The sequence below is a fragment of the Lepus europaeus genome, chromosome 15, assembly GCF_033115175.1.
Source record: "Lepus europaeus isolate LE1 chromosome 15, mLepTim1.pri, whole genome shotgun sequence".
NCBI lineage: Eukaryota > Metazoa > Chordata > Mammalia > Lagomorpha > Leporidae > Lepus > Lepus europaeus.
Genome location: NC_084841.1, coordinates 47,266,016 through 47,286,647, shown reverse-complemented (window position 1 = coordinate 47,286,647; position 20,632 = coordinate 47,266,016). Strand labels below are relative to the sequence as shown.

Below are 20,632 nucleotides of genomic sequence, written 5' to 3'. Positions count from 1 at the left end.
AGCACTACCTGTAACTGGAACAAAAAAAAAACTTCGTTTGAGTGGTTAGTTTCAGCAAAGAATTATTTGTGGTTTCTATAGCCCCAGTTAAGAGTTACCAGTTAGCAAGCAGATCTCCGCCATTATGAACACATGGCAAGGGGCTACAGAAGGGGACGAATAGGAAATTATGCTCAGCAAGCTTTTATTGTTCAGGACCTTGCTAGTCTGTTGGCATAAAATGCGATCCATAGCGCACCTGTACCCATCTGCAAGGCAGTCCAGAAATGCAACTGAGCTGTGTGCTCAGAGAGAAACTTGGCTTCATACAATGCCAGGGAATATAGATGTTAAGGCTATTCTCCATGGAAAATTTCATTTTTGTGTATACAAATGAAACAAATGTCAAAACCTGGGATTTTTAACAACCATAGAAACTTACTTAATACCAGTTATGTTTAAGTCCCTGTACTATAGTAGGCTCCTACCTACTATAAAAGACGTAAGAAAGAGCAAAGAAATTAATTAACCACCTTACATAGACACTGGAGAAAATGAAAAAATAAAATAATAGTAACTCATAATAAATTTAATGTTGATCTGCTTACTACAGAGTTGCTTTCTTTAGGTATGTCACTCAAACAGATGTTTGTCCTAAAAGTGAAAAGAATTCCATTAAAGTTATTTGTCTGCCAACTATTCCAAGTTGTCTGATTGTATTTCGTTACAATCTAAGAAGTTCCCATTAAATTCATTCAAACATTTTAGAGTTTTTTTCTTTTGATACTGTCTATCCTGAAGATGAGTAATAGAAATTTGTAGGTATCATCAAGAACAAAGTGAATTTGGTTTCCTGTATTGTTATGGCTTTTACTGCATTTTCAAATTCAAAATAATACATTTTTATTATTGATTAATATTAAAACTGGTAATTAATAAAGGAAGGAGGACAACATCATCCCCAGCTCTACCACTCAGAAATGGCATTTGAGTGCCTTAGGATATGGCCTTCCAAAATTTTGCTATAAATAAAATTTGTAATATTTTTGTTTTGCTTTGATGTTTTTGTTGTATAAAAATGAGATCACTGCAGTCTATCTTTTCTACTCAACATTATGTCACAAATATAATCACATATTCTTCTGCATTATTTAAATGACCTCATAGTGTTTCATCATATAATCAATGTATCAAAATTTATTCAGCCAATCCCTCTCTACAGCAATTAGATTGTATCTAGTTATTCATTGTTATAAATGAGCTGCAGTGAACATCTTTGTGGCTGAATCATTGTCAAACAATCTTATTAGACCATATCTAAAATGTCAAAACCATTAGTCCTAAAAAGTTAGTGCACGAAGAATCCAATGAGGGACTTTTTCAGACTCCCAGGCCCTGACCATAGACATTCTGATTTGGAAGATCTGGAGTAGGCCCTGGGAGTCTGAATTTTAGCAACTATTTCTTGGGATTCCATCACAAGAGATCTGAGCATCACTTTTTGAGAAATAATGGCATGGAGACATTAGAAATATGGTAATTTCTCTTAACTCCTTGCAAAAATAACATTTTCTAGCAATAATGTAAGATAGATACTGCTCTCGGTCAATTTTATATTTCTTTACAAAATAGGGGCACTTAACCTCCTGTCTTCTATGTGGTCAAGCTGTTCTATTTATTTTGAAGCATAATTGATACACACTTACCTGAAGTATAAGAAAGCCTCTTATTATCCTGTTTTTTTTTTTCCAGTGGAAATTGTTAGGACCTGGGTATCTTACTGCTTTATGATGTTTATGATGGAGCTTCAAAAAGCTCATGGAAAAGGTATTAAATGGTAATGCAGGGCCTGCAATGGGCATAGTGGGTTAAGCCACAGACTTTCATGCTGACATTCTGTGTGGGTTCTGGTTCATGTCTCAGATTCTCAATTTCTGATCCAGCTCCCTGCTGATGGCCTGGGAAAAACAGCAGAAGATGGTGTTTGGACCCCTGCCACCCACGTGGGAAACCCTGGCTTCTGCCTGGCCATCTTGGAAGTGAACCAGCAGATGAAAGATCTCTCCCTATCTCTCTCGATGTTTCTCCCTCTCCCTTTGTAAAATTACTTTCAAAGTAAATGAATAAATCTTTTAAAAATGATAATGTAAAATTTCCATGAACACTTTGAAGCACCTCTATGTATTCAAAATAAAAAGACTTTTAGGAAGCTTGAATTTAAGTTTGGGTTTAAGTCTGAGAATCTGAGCATGAACACAAACTTTATCTTTTATGAAGGTAGTTTTCTTAAAAGAATTTACCCTTTAAGGCAGTTAATATAAAAGAGAATGTCACAAACATTAAGTCCTTCATCAAACAACTTGTGTTCTAGCACGTCAGTTTGTAAGTGCAGGGCTAACATCCAGAAGGGGTAGCTAATCATTGAGAAGATGTTAGCTTCAGCCAACTACGTGATGTTAACTTCAGCCAACTACGTCCAGTGTTACAAAAAGCTTTAGGAGGCTCCACATTTGTTCTTTCCTAGCTTCATTCTGAAGAAAGATATCTGCACACAGAAGTTGTTGACTGAGTTCTGACTTGTTAGCAATCCGAGAGTGTGGGTCCAGTCTGCAGCTCTGTCCTTACACAGACTTCACAATCACTCATGTAAAGGCTCAGAATGTTCCACGTGCATGTGTTCTATCTTTGCTTTATATATTTGCCACCTTAGTAAGCACTGCTTTTGACATGGGTTATTACCCCAGCAGAGTATTTCAGAACTGAAAGTGGTCTGGACGTTTATTTTGTACAACTTTATGCTTTTATGCTTAAGGAGACTAAAGCCTAGAAAGGTTAAGTAATTTATGACCACTGAGTCATTAGTGCAGACAAGGGCCTAGAATTTATCTCTTGATTTATGCAAATATTATCAACAACTTCTCGTGTTTTTGTAGGACTGTTCTGATCTCAGTTCTGTTACTTTGTTTGAAAATGAAAGTGTGAGGCTTATTAAGTTGTGGTAAGTTAGTGGGTGTCCTATTCTTTTCTTGTAGTAAGGAAATGCAACATGGTGGTTAATTGCTCCAGATTTAACTAAGAGGGATTTGGGTTCGGATCCTGACTTAGAGGTAATCAACTATCCTGGTTTGCCTGGGACTGTGGGGTTTCCCCAGACTTGGGACCTTTGGTGCTAAAATTAAAAATATCCTGACAAAATATATGACTAGTTTCCCTAATAGCCATGGAGAGGCGTGGTTGAGTATGCTCTTTTATAGATATCTGTTTCTGTATGTATAGAAAAGTAAAATTAAATGAGATGGTGTATGGAAAACATAGAACTTCTTGACTATATTTCATTTAGAATTTAATAAATATTAGCCACTATTATTATTGATATTGTTTAGTTAAGTCAGTAGGTTCTTAAAGCATAGATTTCCAAAACGTAGGTCTTCAGAAATAGGATTTAAAATAAATGATTGTTTTTCAGTTTCAACCTCCTTACCTTCAGGGTTCTCTTCTGTTATTCTATTTGTCCATATTACACAATGTAACCCAGGGCTCAAAATAATTCACCAATGTATATTTTTTCACATTTTTCAGAACATCTATCAGGAAGAGAAAATTTTTTTCTTTTTTAAATTGATTTATATAAGGTGAAAAAAATTTCATGTATTTCATATATACAGATGTAAGAGCATACTGTTACTTCTCATTCTACCCTCCCTCCTGCTCAGGATTCCACCCTCCCTCCTCCTTCCTTTCTTATTCTTTTAATTTTTACAATGACATACTTTAAGTTTATTTTATGATCACAATCTTAACCCTCCACTAAGTAAGAATTTCAACAAATAGTAATAATAAAAATTAAAAAAAAAACACCCATGGGAGACCAGGAGAAGCACCTGGCTCCTGGCTTCGGATCAGCGCAGTGCCCCGGCCGCAGCGCGCCGGCCGCGGCGGCCATTGGAGGGTGAACCAACAGCAAAGGAAGACCTTTCTCTCTGTCTCTCTCTCTCACTGTCCACTCTGCCTGTCAAAAATTAAAAAAAAATAAAAAATCACACTGTTCCTCAACAGTAAAGACAAAGGCTATAAATGACAATCAAATTTCAAGATGTAAACTGACATTAGTTATCACAGATCAGGGAAAACAATTATTTGTCTTTTGGGAACTGGCTTATTTCACTAAGTATAATGGTTTCCAGTGGAATCCATTTGGTTGCAAAAGACAGGATTTCATTCCTTTTTATAGCTGAGTAGTATTCCATAGTGTTTATCTACCACATTTTCTTTATATAGTTGTCAGTTGACAGACATCTGGGTGGATTCCATACCTTAGCTTTTGTAAATTCAGCTGCAATAAACATGAGGTACAGATAACTCATATGCTGATTTCACTTCCTGTGGATAAATTCCCAGGAGTGGAATGGCTGGATCACATGGTAGATCTATTTTCCGATTTCTGAGGAACCTCCATAGTGTCTTACACAATGGCTGTATTAGTTTATATTCCTAACTAACAGTGTACTGGGGTAGTTTTTTCCCCACATCTTTGCCAACATTTGTTGTTTTTTTAATATTGTATGATAGCCTTTGTAACTGGGGTGAGATGAAATCTCTTTGTGTTTGTGATTTGCATTTCCCTGATGGCTATTCATCTGAGCATTTTTCATGTGTCTGTTGACCATTTGAATTTCCTCTTTTGAAAAATGGCTGTTCAAGTTATTTGCCCATTTCTTATCTGGATTTTTGTTTTGTTACTATTGAGTTTCTTGAGTTTTTATACATTCTGTATATTAATCCTTTATCACTTGAATAATTTTGGAAATATTTTCTCCTATTTGGGCAGTTTCCTTTGCAGTGCAGAAGCTTCTTAGAGTGATGTAATCCCACTTCTCTTTAATTGTCTGTGCTTCTGGAGTCTTTTCCAAGAAGTATTTGTCTGTGCCAGGGTCTTTCAATTTCCCCTATGTTCTCATCTAGTAATTTGATCTTTGATCAAATATGATCTTATCTATTAATTTATATCTCTGATACATTCCAAGTTGATTTTTATATAAGGTATAAGGTAGGGATCTTGTTTCATACCTCTACATGCAGAGATCCAATTTTCCCAGCACATAATGAAACTGCCTTTTCTTCAGGGATTCTTTTTAGCTACTTTGTCAAAGATTAGTTGGTTGTAGATTCTTGGGTTGATTTATGGGGTTTCTATTCTGTTCCATTGGTCTCCATGTCTACTTGTATGCAAGTACCAGGTTGCTTTTGGCACACCTACCCTATAGTATGGTGTGAAGTCTGGTATTGTGGTGCCCCCAGTTTTCTTTATGTTACTTGTGATTGCTTTAGCTATTTAGGATCTCTTGTGCTTCCCTATGAAATTTAGCATTGTTTTCTCTAGATCTGAGAAGAATTTTGTTTGTATTTTGATTGGGATCATATTAAGTCTATAAATTTCTTTGGGGAGTATGGACATTTTGATATTAATTCTTCCAATCCATGAATATAGAAGATTTTTCCATTCTTTTGTGTCTTCTTTTTTCGTTCTTTAATGTTTGCAATTTTCATTATAGACATCTTTCACTTCCTTGGTCAAATTTATTCCAAGGTATTTACAGTTTTTGTAACTATTCTGAATGCTATTGATTTTACAAGTTCCTTCTCAGCCATGGCATTGTCTGTGTATACAAAGGCTACTGATTTTTGTGTTGATTTTTATATCCTTTAACTTTACCAAGCTTGCTTATTAGTTCCAATAGTCCCTATGTGGAGTATTTTGGTTTCCCTATATAAAGGATCATATCATCTGAAAATAGGGATAGTTTCACTTCTTCCTTTCCAATTTGTAGCTCATTGATTTCTGTTTTCTTGCCTAGTGGCTCTGGCTAAAACTTCCTGAAATATATTGAGTAGCAATGGTGAAAGTAGGCATCCTTGTCTGGTCCTGAATCTTAGGGGAAATGCTTCCAGCTTTTCTCCATTCAATATGATGCTGGATATGGGTTTGTCGTATATTGCCTTGATTGTGTTGAGGAATGTTCCTTCTATATTCAATTTGCTTAAATTTTTTTATCATGAAAGAATGCTGTATTTTATCAAATGCTTCCTCTGCATCTGTTGAGAGAATCATATGGTTTTTATTCTTCAATTTGTTAATATGACGTATCACATATATTTATTTGTGTAGGTTGAACAATCCCTGCATATGAGGGATAAACCCCCTTGGGCTGGATGAATGATCTTTCTGCTGTATTGTTGGACTCAATTAGCTAGTATTCTGTTGAGTAGTTTTTACATCTATGTTTATCAGGGATATTGGTGTATAGTTCTCTTTCTTTGTTGTGTCTATTTCTAGTTTTATAATTAGTGTGATGCTGACTTATAGAAGGAGTTGTAAAGGATTGCCTTCTTTTCAATCATTTTGAATAGTTTGAGAAGAAGTGGAATTAGTTCTTATATAAAAGTTTGGTAAAATTTAACAGTGAAGACTTGTGGTCCTGGGCTTTTCTTTGTTGGGAGAGTCATTATTAATGATTCAATATGCATCTTGATTATTGCCCTATGTGGGTTTTCTATGTTTTGTGACTAAATTTTCGTAGAGTATATGTGTCCAGAAATCTATTTCTTAAAGATTTTCTAGTTTGTTGGTATACAGATGCTTGTGATAATTCGTGATGATTCTTTTTGTTTCTGTTGTATCCATTGTAACATCTTATGTCTCTGAGTCTTCTCCCTACCCCCTTACTTTTGGTTTGTTGGCCCAGGGGTTTATCCATTTTGCTTATTTTTTCAAATAAGAAGCTCTTCATTTCACTGATTTTGCAAAATTTTTGGTCTCAATTTTATTTGTTTCTTTTCTAATTTCATTTCTTTCCTCCTACCAGTTTGGGCTTTGGTTTGTTGTTTTTCAAGGTCCTTGAGATGCATTGATAGCTCATTTATTTGATGCCTTTCCAATTTTTTTGATGTAGGCACTGAAGATTATAAACTTCCCTCTTAATACTGCTTTTTCTATATCCCATGGGTTTTGATATGTTGTATTTTCATCTTCATTCATTTCCAGGAATTTCTTCATTCCATTTTTGATTTTTTTCTAGGTGTCACTGTTCTTTCAGGAGCACGTTGCTCAGTCTCCATATGTTTGTGTATTTTCTGGAGTTTCTTAAGTCATTAATTCCCCACTTCATTCCATTGGTCAGAAAAGATACATGGTATGATTTCAATTATTTTAAATTTGCTGACACTTTATGGCCTAGCATATGGTAAAACCTAGAGAAAGTTCCATGCACTGGTGAAAAGAATGTATATTCTTCAGCTGTGGGATGAAATGTTCTGCAGATATCAATTAGATCCATCTGGTCCATAGTGCAGATTAGCTCTGTCTTTGTTGATTTTTTGTCTAGTTGATCTGTCCATTGATGAAAGTGAGGTGTTGAAGTTCCTTGTTATTATATTGGAGTGTATGTCTCCCTTTATATCCATTAACATTGCTTTTAAATAGTTTGGTACTCTGGTTTTGAGTTGCATATACATTTAATACAGTCAAATCTTCCTGTTGAATTGATCCCTTAATCATTACATAATGCCCTTCTTTGTCTCCTAAGTCTATTTTTTCTGATATCAAGATGGCTACTCCTGTTCTTTTTTGCTTCTATTAGCATGGAATATCTTTTTCCATCACTTCACTTTCAATCTGTATGTATCTTTGTTGGTGAGGTGTGCTTCCTGCAGACAGCAATTGGATGGACCTTGTTTTTGAATCCATTCAGCCAGTCAGTATCTTTTAATTGGAGAATTTAGACCATTTATATTCAAGGCTATTATTCATTATTGATAACTTAGCCCTTAGTCATTTTTCCATGAATATTCCTATTTTTATTTGGATTTCCTTTGTGCTTTTACTAGGAGATTTTCCGCCATCACATTTCATTCATCATGATGACTATCTTTCTGTGTTTATGTGTGTAGCACATCCTTAAGCATCATCATATGTAAGGCTGAATGAGTAGAGACAAATTTTCTACTTGGAGACCAATATGAAGGATGAGCATCAAAGGCAGCCTAGAGCTCTGTATAGTAAAAGGGAGTTACCCTGAATTACAGTAATGATACCTACCATTTTGCTGAATGGAAATTGTGCCAGATATTGATGCTTCAGATATGTCATTTCTCGCTCAGACAATATCCTGAGAATTAAATATTATTATCTTGATTGTCAGAGAAAACTATCTCAATTTCCTGAGAAATGTACTCAGTGAGCCTAGGTTAGTTGCCAAATGCTGGTAGTTTAAAAAGAAGTTGAAACTGAGGTGAGTGTTGTGGCACAGCAAGTTAAGCCCCTGGTTGGGACACCTATGTCCCTTATTGGAGTGCCTGATTCAAGTCGTGGCACCATTGCTTCCAATTGAGCATCCTGCTGATGCATCCTTGGAGGCAACAGATGATGGCCCAAGTGCTTGGCCCCTACCATCTACATGGGAGAGACAGATGGAGTCCTGGTTCCTAACTTTGGCCCCGCCAATCCTTGCCAATTGTGGGCATTTGGAGAATGAACCTGCAGAAGAAAATCTCTTTCTCTATGTCTCTCTCTCCTTCGCTGTCTCCGATTCTCTGCCATTCAAGAAGAAGAAAATAAATACAGAAATGGTGGTGGGTGGTGGTAGGGGGTATCCTAAACTAGGTTTGGATACTGCAAAGTCCCTGCTGTTTTAACGTGTAATCAGTAGGCTCATTTTGGGAAAGGTCCTTTGCCTGCTTGGGCTAGTTTCTTTACCTTTATATAAAACTCAGAAGGAAAGGAAATTGCCGTTTATGATTGTTTATGACATTGCGGGTAATGAGCTATGCACATCACATGCATGGTCTCATTTAATTCTTGTGGGTAAATATTAGTTTCATATTTACAATAAGGAAACAGAAGCCTTAGATTAAACAATACTCTGAGAATACAACAGTAGATTAACAATGCAAGAATTTAAAAACCCAATACTCAATTGAAGCATGTTATGTAACATTTGATGATTCTTTAATTAAGAGTGGAGGGATATAATGAATGTTGGTAGAATAGCCTTTTCTACCACATGGAAATAATGATTGCTCATGGATTGTACATTTTTAACTAGAAAACCAATATTAATATTTTATTCTAGATTTTATTTACCTTTATATCGGATAATATGGATTAAATCTGTAAAAATCAGCCATAAATATAATTCTACTGGATACTCAGATTTTCTTTCCATGTCTCCTTTTTATTCTTTTCACATATTGTTATAAAAATTTGCATGAGAATATCCACATAACATGTGATATATGAAACTATGTGTTACAAATATGGTGGTAAGTATAAAAGAAAATTCAATTCATTTTCTTCCTTCATAGGAATGTGGGTATAAATATTTGTGTATATACATTTATAAGAAGTATACATACATATCACATACATATATCCTGGCACATGTATATATCAATGTATATGTTAAAATGAAGTTTTTGCAATTTGTTTCATTGAAGGTAGAAAAAACATTTTTTTCATTTATTAAACTTTTATTTAATGAATATAAATTTCCAAAGTACAGCTTATGGGTTACAATGGCTTCCCCCCCGCCATAACTTCCCTCCCACCCGCAACCCTCCCCTTTCCCTCTCCCTCTCCCCTTCCATTCACATCAAGATTCATTTTCAATTCTCTTTATATACAGAAGATCAGTTTAGTATATATTATGTAAAGATTTCAACAGTTTGCCCCCATATAGCAACACAAAGTGAAAAAAATACTGTTGGAGTACTAGTTATAGCATTAAATAACAGTGTACAGCCATTAAAGACAGAGATCCTACATAATATTTTTTTAAAAATTAATTAATTTTCTATGCCATTTCCAATTTAACAGCAGGTTTTTTTTTTTCATTTCCAATTATCTTTATATACAGAAGATCGATTCAGTATATAATTAGTAAAGATCTCATCAGTTTGTACCCACACAGAAACCCAAGTGTAAAAATACTGTTTCAGTACTAGTTATAGCATCACTGCACATTAGACAACACATTAAGGACAGATCCCACATGGGATGTAAGTACACAGTGACTTCTGTTGCTGACTTGACAATTTGACACTCCTGTTCATGGTGTCAGTAATCTCCCTAGGCTCTAGTCATGAGTTGCCAGGGCTATGGAAGCCTTTAGAGTTTGCTGACTTTGATCTTATTCCAATAGGGTCATAGTCAAAGTGGAAGTTCTCTTCTCCCTTCAGAGAAAGGTACCTCCTTCTTTGATGGAGGTAAAAACATTTTTTTAAAAGATTGATTTATTTATTTGAAAGAGTAACACACAGAGAGAGAGAGAGAGAGAGAGAGAGAGAGAGAGAGAGAGAAGAGAGAGAGAGAACAGGTCTTCCTTCCATTAGTTCACTCCCCAATTGGCCACCACAGCTGGAGATGCACTGATCTGAAGCCAGGAAACAGAAACTTCTTCCAGTCTCCCATGTGGGTTCAGGGGCCCAAGGACATGGACCAGCTTCTACTGCTTTCCCAGGCCATAGCAGAGAGCTGGGTTGGAAGTGGAGCAGCTGGGACTCAAACTGACACCCATATGGGATGCCGATACTGCAGGCGGCGACTTTACCCACTGCGCCACAGCACCGGCCCTGAAAAACATTCTGCTTTACACTTGACTTTATAGAATTCATGGACAAAACTCTTGGCTTCTAAGATTACTGGAGATGTCATTTAGCTGTTTCAACCAAATCATACCTAAATATACTGGTGAGCCAATTCACTATTGTAACAATAAAACTACCTTTTGATTATGAATTCTAACTTTTCACCAAATATTATATTGTCAGTGTTGTTGCTTTCTAGTTAGTCTTTTTCTAAGTACAAATTTCACTGCATTTCTTTCCCAGGCAAAGTGTAAATCCTTTGTGACATGATGGAAACTGATTGCTTACACATGCCTTCTCGAACTTCTGTCCTAGGCCTCTGAGGAAACTCTGCATTCCAGTAATGAAGAGGAGGACCCTTTCCGAGGAATGGAGCCCTATCTGGTTAGGAGACTTTCATGCCGCAACATTCAGCTTCCTCCCCTGGCCTTCAGGCAGCTGGAGCAAGCGGACCTGAAAAGTGAATCCGAGAACCTTCAGCGACCCACCAGTCTCCCCCTGAAGATTCTGCCACTTATCGCCATCACTTCTGCAGAGTCCAGTGGGTGAGTGCTGTCGATGATGCTTCTCATTTTATACTTCGCAGTCTGATTGTTGCCGGTAGTCTTTGCTATTTCTGTGTCTTCTGGCTTGATTTGAGGGGGAAGGAGTTAATGGTGTTTCCAGAGTTAGAAAAAGGAAGACTGATTTTTTTGGGTCAGGTGACATCTCTGTCTCTGCGGAGGAGACATTTTGATTGAGTTATTTTGCAGGAGGAGTTGAATACGTTGGGGGTATGCTCACAAATATTCAGGAAGAGAACATTGTGCTTGAAAAAGTAACACTGGCTATAGGTGGTTAATAGAAACATTAACAAATGAGAACTAATGGACAAATTACCATTTCTGCATACATACAACAAACAGAAGATGATGTTTATCAATGCAGAAGAAATTTGGAATCAAGAATAGATTGGACTGTAATTAGAATCAAAGGAAATCGTAATCATATTCATGAGCCTAGTAATTTGGACTTTGACACACTGAGGTGATGTTTACCAGAATATTCTCAGTTGCTAACATAAGGCGATTTTACGTAGCATTAGTACTTGTAGAAGGACGGTATTTCCTACTTTGCAGGGTACGGTTTTTGTGTTTTTATTCTATATTTTGTTGTTTACCCATGGGCTTTCTACCCTTTACTGGCAATGTCCATCAGGTAAAAACTATATAAAAATGTGAGGATAGTGGGCACATCCATTATTTGTTCTTTTGGACAACTGAGTTTTTAAGGAATTTGGATAGCAAGGGAAGAGGAGGAAGCCAGTGGCCTGTATACAAACAGACTCTTGAGTGTTTGCTGAGATTACAAGAACAAGTCAATTAATTATGCTACAAATGAAATACTTCCTCTTTCTCTGCCAAGTTACAGACATCTCTAGAGAAGGTACCTTTTGGAGTTTGCTAAATATTAGGAAAATTGTGCTCAGACAGAATGTGTTCACTAACTCAACTCTTAGGTACCAAGTTTAGCTGTTTTGAGTTGCTACTGAAAATCCGAAGGATGTATGTTAATGGAAGACATGAGAAAATTGCTCTTAGATAAGTGGAAGATAACAGATTGTCAGCTTGAAGCCATGGGCACAGGAGATAGGCATCATGGTCTTGTATGGTGGTCCATGTGTTTGAAGAACATAGCCAGGTTAGTCACACTCACGCTGTGGCAGGTGGAACTGTTATATGGCAACCAGACTTGAACAGCTCTGAAATACGCTGTCCTCCTAAAATGATGTCACCTATCTCTGAAATTAACACTACTGCTGTTCATTTGGGTAAAGGGTAGGATTCATAAGCACCAGATGTGCCAAGAGTTCCCAAGACCATCCCGAGATGGAATGATTTGCTAAGGAAAGCTCTACAAGTCATCAAACAGTGGCACTCATGACTATGACATATTAGAGCAAAAAAGATTCAAAACAAAATCAGCCAAGGGAGACGCATCTGTAACAAAATCTGGAGGAAACCAGATACAGGCTCCCAAGAGTCCCTTTCCAAATGGAGTAAGACACTTCAGTAATGAGTAGTGACAACATCTGTGAAATGTTTTCACCAAGGTTGTCTTGGACCAGAGAAGCCTGTTAGGTACCTCTGCCTAGCATGTGCCAAAATCCCAGATGCCCAGAAGGAAAGTAGGTGTTATCCTATCTTAGCATAAACCATGCTGTTTGCATAGTTTAGATACAATGAACTGCTCCTATCATTTAGGGAACTGTGGCAGCTCTCCTGAAATCCAAGTTCCCAGTTTAACAGTCAGAGGCCTGACGACCTCTTTTCTACACACCAGGTTCATCTTAGCATCATTATCATGCTTTGTCCACATTTGAGGAAGAAGGAGTTAAAATTAAACTAATATAAGACCTTATAGGTTCAATTAACTTTGGTGTCTTGGGTAATTTGGTGAGTAAATGTGGTTTTTAATTTCAATTTCACATAACCTTAAAAGAAAATTCTGCAGTATATTCAATATTATCTCTATGTAGTTGGATATTATGTATAATTAAATATCTCAGGTAAAAGCTAAGCTTAGTTAATTAAATTTAAATGAGTCGTGGAAAACAAATAAATAGTCTCCAAGTGCCAAGGGACTTCATGTTTCAGAATTATCTGTACCATGGCACTTCTGTTGTTTTGTAATAAAAACCTAAGAATCAAGTATAAACAATATTGTGTTTTCCATTATTAGATTTATTACATATTAAAAAGGGGAGAGTTTGTCTTTTAGAAAGATGAAAGGGTGACTTTTTTTACCAAGAGTTAGCCACGAGAATTCGTGGATGAGAGTGGTTAATCAACAAAAAGAAATAGTATGGATTTATTAAAGGAATTGTTGTCACTGTAAGACAGGAAAATAATTTGTGAACTGATTATTGCAGGCTATATAACTCAGGATTGTAACTTTCTGGAATGTCTAAGCTTTGGGCGAGAAGTAAGAGGACAAGGTACAGGCTCCATTCTGTAGCTATTTCAGTGAATGAAGAACGCTAGATTCCTTCTTGGCTATCAGAAAAGGCTGATGGACTTCAGGTTGGTAGTCTACAGCCCAACTCCCCATTGACAAAGGCTAGTGAACTCTCAGGTCCCATTGTCAACGTATCCTTTATCAAGTGCAAATCTTTGAAGCTAAATGAAACTTTTCATGTCCCTTTGATATATTTTCCTTTCTTTCTTAGCACAGCATTTTGCTCTTTTTTCTGGTGTAAGGTACACTATATATTTGCTCTGTCAAATATCAGGGAGTAAGTCCAGAGATGTGTCCAATAATCCCTTTAGAAAGTCACAGTGCAGCCCTGAGAGTAATTGACTTCTTAGGAGGAAATTTGTCCTGCAAAATGGGCATTGTGGATGGCAGCTCTTAGCACCCTCAAGAAGCACCTGGGTCAAGAGAGTGAGTTCGAGAGGGATTTTCCTTAGCACTACCATACTTCTACTTTGTCTTGTTCTATAAGCAATGTGAACATGATCAAATATACATTAAGCTGTTAGATAGCATGTGTCGGGATTTCACAACTATTAGAAAATTTAAATGAACACAAAATAGAATTTTTAAGACCTGGGATACCAAGCATCTTGAGTTCGTCCACCAGTTGGATTTATAAATACAGTAGGATCGCCCAAGCTTCATGGCTGGGTGTTAGCACCCTGAAATAAGAGGAGAGACAGCTATGGCTCGATATGTTATGAAGTTGGCCAAGAACTTATCTGGAATGTCATCACTTTTCATATTGCTCTCCTAAATAATTTTCTATCTATTAACATTTTAAAATATTTTTAATCAAGGCATAAATGACATGCAGTAAAATATTCAAATCTTAAGTATACTTGCAGAGCTTGATCAAATTGTATAGAATTGTGCATCATATAATCACCAATGTATTTCTTCACTTTTATCAGTAACAATTAGCTTTCCTCATTTAGGGTATCACATAAAATGGTATCATACAGTATGGGATCTTTGTGTCTTATTTCTTTCACTCAAAATATTCTCTGATATTTATCCATGTTGGTGTGCATGTTATCAGTTTGTTGTTTTTATTGTGTATGGCATTCCATTGTAGAATATGCCATAATATATTTAACCATGATCTTTTATTGATGGGCACTGGGTTATTGTTTCTAGTTCAGAGGTATCATAAATAAGACTGCTATACATATTTGTATACAAGTTTTTTTGTGGGCATGTGCACTAATTACTCTTCGATATATTCCTAGGAATGGAAATTTCTGCATTATAGGTAGGAAGATGTTTATTTTTATTAATGGTAGCAATTTGCCACAGTAATGTAGTATTTTGCCCTCCTACTAAAAATGTGTGGATTACAGTTGCTTTACATCTACACCAGCACTTGCTATTTTTAATCTTTTAATTTTAGTTGTTCTGGTGAATGTGTAGTGATACCTTACTGTGATTTGAATTTACATTTCCCTGATCAGCTTTTTAATATGTTATTGAACCTTTGTATATGTTCCTTTTGTTATGTTCATTTAAATATTTTTAACATCCATTTCTGGAAGTTCTTTCTAGTCATTTGTCTTTTATATATATATGTATATATATATATATATATATATATATATACATATGTATGTGGGTATGTATGTATGCATGTATTCTCTTTCAGGTGGTATATTGCTTTTTACTTTCTTTCTACTTTTAATATATTAGGAACCCTAAGGAACCCATGAAGTGTGTGAGTGTGTGTGTGTTAGGGGGGAAATCTCACCATTAAAAATCAGGGGAATAAGGACAAATGGAATTAGGTGGGAGAAAAGAAAAGGGGAAATGGCCAGATAAAGAGGCAGGCAGGAAATAGTGAAAAGGAAAAGAGTGAAGTCAGTAGGTTAGGGAAGAAAATGGAATGCATACCTTAAAAGGGGAAAATCAGGGAATAAGAATGACATTTATCCATGGGGCAATTTTCCTCGGAGACAGAGATGGTCGTTCTGTTGAATGTTGACTGACAGCAAATAGGATATGCAGGCACTGAGAGAGCCCACAAAGAAAAGGTGAGAGCGAATGACAGAATGCTCTTGGTGGCTGAGAGCAGGGCAGGGAGTGGTCAAGGGTAGGAGCTCTGGATGCAGTTGGTATGAACTTGAATCCTACCTTACCATATACTTGCTCTATCGCCTTCAAAATTGAATCACTCTGTTTCCAACTTTACAAAGGCAAAAATATGAATAATGGGGATACCTATCTCATCAGTTATAAAGATAAAATTTTTAATGCTAGTTTTTGCATATTGTAAGTGCTTAAGATATAACACCAACTACTTTGCTTACAGTAGGAAAACCTTGGAACAAACTATTTCTTGTTGTGTGGATATTCTTTGTGTCCTTACTAGAACTGGATTCAAAGATCTTCTAAAAACTCTTGGGGCAGAGATGAATGTTCTAGCAGATTCAGGAGTGAAACAGCCAATTGCTCCTCATTCAGAAAGCTGCCACATCCGTGTTAAACAGTCCTGAGCTCGATTTCAGCAACTGTCCACAGACAGACAAGTTCTGATTTTGAATGTTGGTCAATTGTGTTTGGAAAAAGAATAGAGATCTTACTTCCTTCTGCTTCATTTTTGTAACAGTATTTACTGACTTCTAAATATTTTCCTACTCAGAATCTTCAGAAGTTAGGGGCCCCTGTTGGCCCCATCTTGGACAACGGTTCCTGTTCCTGGGGTATCCTATGTACCCTGAGATACTCCATGGAGAGATGAGCTTGCCCCTTGTGTATAAATTGCTCCTTGCACGTGGAGGGGAAGTTGTGGGATCAGGCAAGGCTAGAAGGAGGTAGCACTCAGTCATTCCAGTTTGTTTCACTGCGACACTGACTACAATCAAATGAGAGCCAAGGAGTCAGTTGTCCCCTTGTGGCATCATGACACACCTCTGTACGATGGATCTTCAGAGATGTGCGTGGGTGGGGAATATTACAAACACTTTTTCATCACTAGTATCTTATTACCTGTCTAGAGAAGTACACTGTGTGCATTTATATCACTATGTCCTATTAAAATAAGGAAATGAAAAGAATTTAAAGGAAGAAATGGCCACTCATGGGGATGAAATTAACTACCCACAGAGGGGAAGGACTCTTTCGTCATAAAAGACTTCACTTTATGAGAACCTTCCAGAAATATTTCCATGAGTTATGTGTTATTCACAGAGGGGCTGATCCCAGATGCCAGTTAGACTCTGGCTTCTTTGAGCAGGCACGCATCATCTAGTGTTGTTGAACACAAACAATACATCAGAATACACTCAAGCAAAGGAAACTTGCGGCACTTTGTGACTGAGTCACAGTCCAAACAAAAAATAAAATTCAAAAATAAAACTGAAGCGTGATTAAAGCAGATGCATCTGATCTTTCAAAATTGATCAGTTAAACTTCAGAAGGTGTTAACAGTGGGTATTTCATATTTGAGATGTTTTAGATATAAGGATTTATGAAGCTAGAGGGCTGTGTTTAACAGTCTACCCAGGAAGCCTGCACTTTTATATTGATATATGTTCAAGTTTCAAGAGATTTATCTGGTAAGTTCTTACTGAACACTATATGGAAGATCTGTAACCTCCTAGGCAAGCTCTCCAAATTGAAAATGAGCACGGAAGAAAAAGAAAAGAAAACGCAACACATAATTGTGATTGTGAAATATTCTTTATAAGTAGAGAATTCTTGAGCTAGATTTTTTTTTTTTTTTGACAGGCAGAGTGGACAGTGAGAGAGAGAGAGAGACAGAGAGAAAGGTCTTCCTTTGCCGTTGGTTCACCTTCCAATGGCCGCCGCGGCCAGCGCGCTGTGGCCCGCACACTGCGATGATCTGAAGGCAGGAGCCAGGTGCTTCTCCTGGTCTCCCATGGGGTGCAGGGCCCAAGCACTTGGGCCATCCTCCACTGCACTCCCGGGCCACAGCAGAGAGCTGGCCTGGAAGAGGGGCAACCGGGACAGAATCCGGTGCCCCGACTGGGACTAGAACCCAGTGTGCTGGCGCCGCAAGGTGGAGGATTAGCCTATTGAGCCGCGGCGCCGGCCTAGATGTTGTTTTAAAAGTATTCTCTGAGGGGCATCAGTTTGTGTCCTGGATGCTCCACTTCCGAAGCCATCCATGTGGAAGACCTGGATGAAACATCTGGTTCCTGGCTTCTGCTTTGTTCAGTCCTGGCCATTGCATTCACCTGGGGAGTGGACCAGCACATTGAAGATCTCTCTCTCTCTCTCTCTCTCTCCCCCCCCCCTTCCTCTCTCTCCCTCTCCCTCTGTATCTCTCAGTTTTGAATTAATAAATAAATCTTTTTTTTAAAAAAAAAGATACTGCAAAGAGATTGGGAAGTAATACTTCCCATAAACTTGAATAAACATGCTGTATAAAAGAAATTGGATTTGTTTCTATTTACTTTATTTAAATGCATTTTAATAAATGCATAGTGTTTGTCTAAACTTCTCAGGACACACACAATATATCAAAAAGCTTTTGTTTCTGAAGCATTTGCTTGTATTTAGTTAAATCTAGCTTAATTTTTGCTCTAAGATTTGTGATTTTCAATATTAAAATTGGATTCTAAGCATGATAGAGCACTTTGTATTTGCTATATAATATCTTGACAAACACCACTTATTTCGAGGTTCACAAATTCCAAAAATAGCAATTTTTAAAATCTAGTCCTAAATCATAAAAAAAAACTGCTAATGGCTTTTGCTTATATATCATAAAATCTCTAACGGTTTTTTGATGCTTGCCCTGCTCTCAATTGTCAAAATAATAAGATAATTAACAGACTGCAATTTCTTTTTTAGATTATTGTAGTGCTTTTCATTCCTGTAGGACTTTCTGGCATTTTCATTGTGGATATGCTGAATGGACTAATGATATACCACAATGCTTTACTCTAAATCTGCGCATCAATATGCATGCACCAGGGGAGAGATTACTTTGTAAAGCAAAGATTTCCATTATACCAGATGCCTGTGTTCTTTTTTAAAACTAATTTTTCAATGCGTATTTTCACTTTATTTGAAAGGCAGAGAGAAACTGAAAAAGAGGGCTCTCCCGTCTGCTGGCCAAAGTGCTCCCCCAAGTGCCCACAAATTCTGGGGTTAAAGTAGGCCAAAGCCAGGGTCCCTGAACTCATTTTGGGTCTCCTATATTGCTGGTAGGGATTCAAGGACTTCAGCCATCACCTACTGCCTCTGATGGTGTGCATTAGCAAGAAGCTAGAGTTGGCCTTGAATCCAGACACACTACTGTTATGAGCTACAGCCATCCCAAACTGTGTCTTAACCCCTGTACCAAATTCCTGCCCCACTCCTTTGCCTCTAAAAATGCTAAAGAGGGTGATATCTTGTGCACTGACCACATCAGAGAACCTAGATCCCAATTTTCAACCCTTTTTTTGTGCCAATTAACTTGTCTTAGTAAATGGATTGATTGGGGATCCTATGCTATCTAAAAACGGGCCCAGTAAACTATTTATTTCACTATGAAAAAAAGAAAGGACACAATACTATGTTAAGTACAAGGCAGAACTTAAAAAGTCATTTTCTCTGCTTGTTTTCATCACAGACTAATAATTGTTCACCTCCTCAGAGAGTTTCTTTGTCACACATGCTACTCTGCTTGACCACCCTTTGTAATGCAGAGCTATTAATCACTGAAGGGTTCAGGGAGAGTTTACAACTCTGTTACCATCAAGTTATTCTATCTTACAATATCATGTTTAGGGAAAAATATACTTACAAGCATTCTGACCAAATGCTATTTATTTAATTAGTATTTGTTGCATAAATATATATACTGATTCAACCCATATTGACCAAAGTGCACTAGTTTTGAGAAATCCAAAAGAAGAAAGATTTGTTCAATTGAAATTCAGAAAAGGAAGAAGATATAAAACTTTGTTTTCCCCTACAAATGAGTACTACAGAAGGGCAAAGAAATAAAAATTAAAAAAAAAATCCCAACAACAAAAAACTTGTACAAAAAAAACTGTAGAAAAAATATATGACTTCCTGTGTTAAATATGTCTTCCACCTGCAAAATCTTAACTAGTAGGTTAGAATTCTTTCTAACAACTTAGGTTCTAGATATGATTCATCACACCTACATCTCTCATTCATTTAGACTTCCCTATGCAGCAGAAGAGGTAGGTCGAGCCAGTCATTTATAGTTTATTCCAAATCTGCAGAATCCAACAAAAATATGTACTACTTAGCTAAGTTTTTTGATATCAATTATGTAAAGACACTGGGAGAAAGATGAGACCTTTGTCTTCATTTCTAGATAGGCTTTATCTCAAGATGTTCCAACTTTTAACATAATGTGCTTCTTAATTATGACTGATGCTAAATATTATAATAAATACACACACTCCCTTGATGTGTGGAAGGTATACAACTCTAGAACACATACAGAATGTGAAACATTTAGATTATTGAATTGATAATGTACAGCTATTATACTTCACCACTTTCTTTTTTTAAAAAAAAAGATTTATTTATTTATTTGAAATTCAGAGTTACACAGAGAGAGGAGAGGCAGAGAGAGAAAGAGAGGACTTCCATCCAATGGTTCACTCCCCAGTTGGCTGCAATGGCTGGAGGCTGTACCAATCTGATGCCAGGAGCCAGGATCTTCTACCAGGTCTCCTCTGTAGGTGCAGGGGCCCAAGGACGTGGGCCATCCTCCACTGCACTCCCGGGCCACAGCAGAGAGCTGGATGGTAAGTGGAGCAGCCGGGTCTCTAACTGGCACCCATATGGGATACCGGTGCTTTAGGCTAAGGCGTTAACCCACTGCACCAAAGCACTGGTCCCACCATTGACTCTCTGTGGCTCTCCCTTCTTTTGGCCATGTATTTTAGGAGCGTGTTCTCTCTTCACTCCTCCGCTAACTCCACCATTTGACTGTGGCTTTGTTCTTAATTGCATGGGAGACCAGGAGAAGCACCTGGCTCCTGGATTCGGATCAGCGCGGTGCGCCAAC

The 20,632-nt window shown here is 37.2% G+C and overlaps 1 protein-coding gene across 2 annotated transcripts in view; it reads left to right on the top strand.

The window, feature by feature from the left end:
• The window catches only part of PDE4D (phosphodiesterase 4D), a 1,616,992-nt gene that overhangs the window by 547,311 nt on the left and 1,049,049 nt on the right, over positions 1-20,632 (top strand). For both annotated transcript variants that reach the window (XM_062212022.1, XM_062212021.1), the window contains exon 3: positions 10,936-11,165. In XM_062212022.1, coding sequence (XP_062068006.1) covers positions 10,936-11,165 — 230 coding nt within the window. The remainder of the gene's footprint in view (positions 1-10,935; positions 11,166-20,632) is intronic.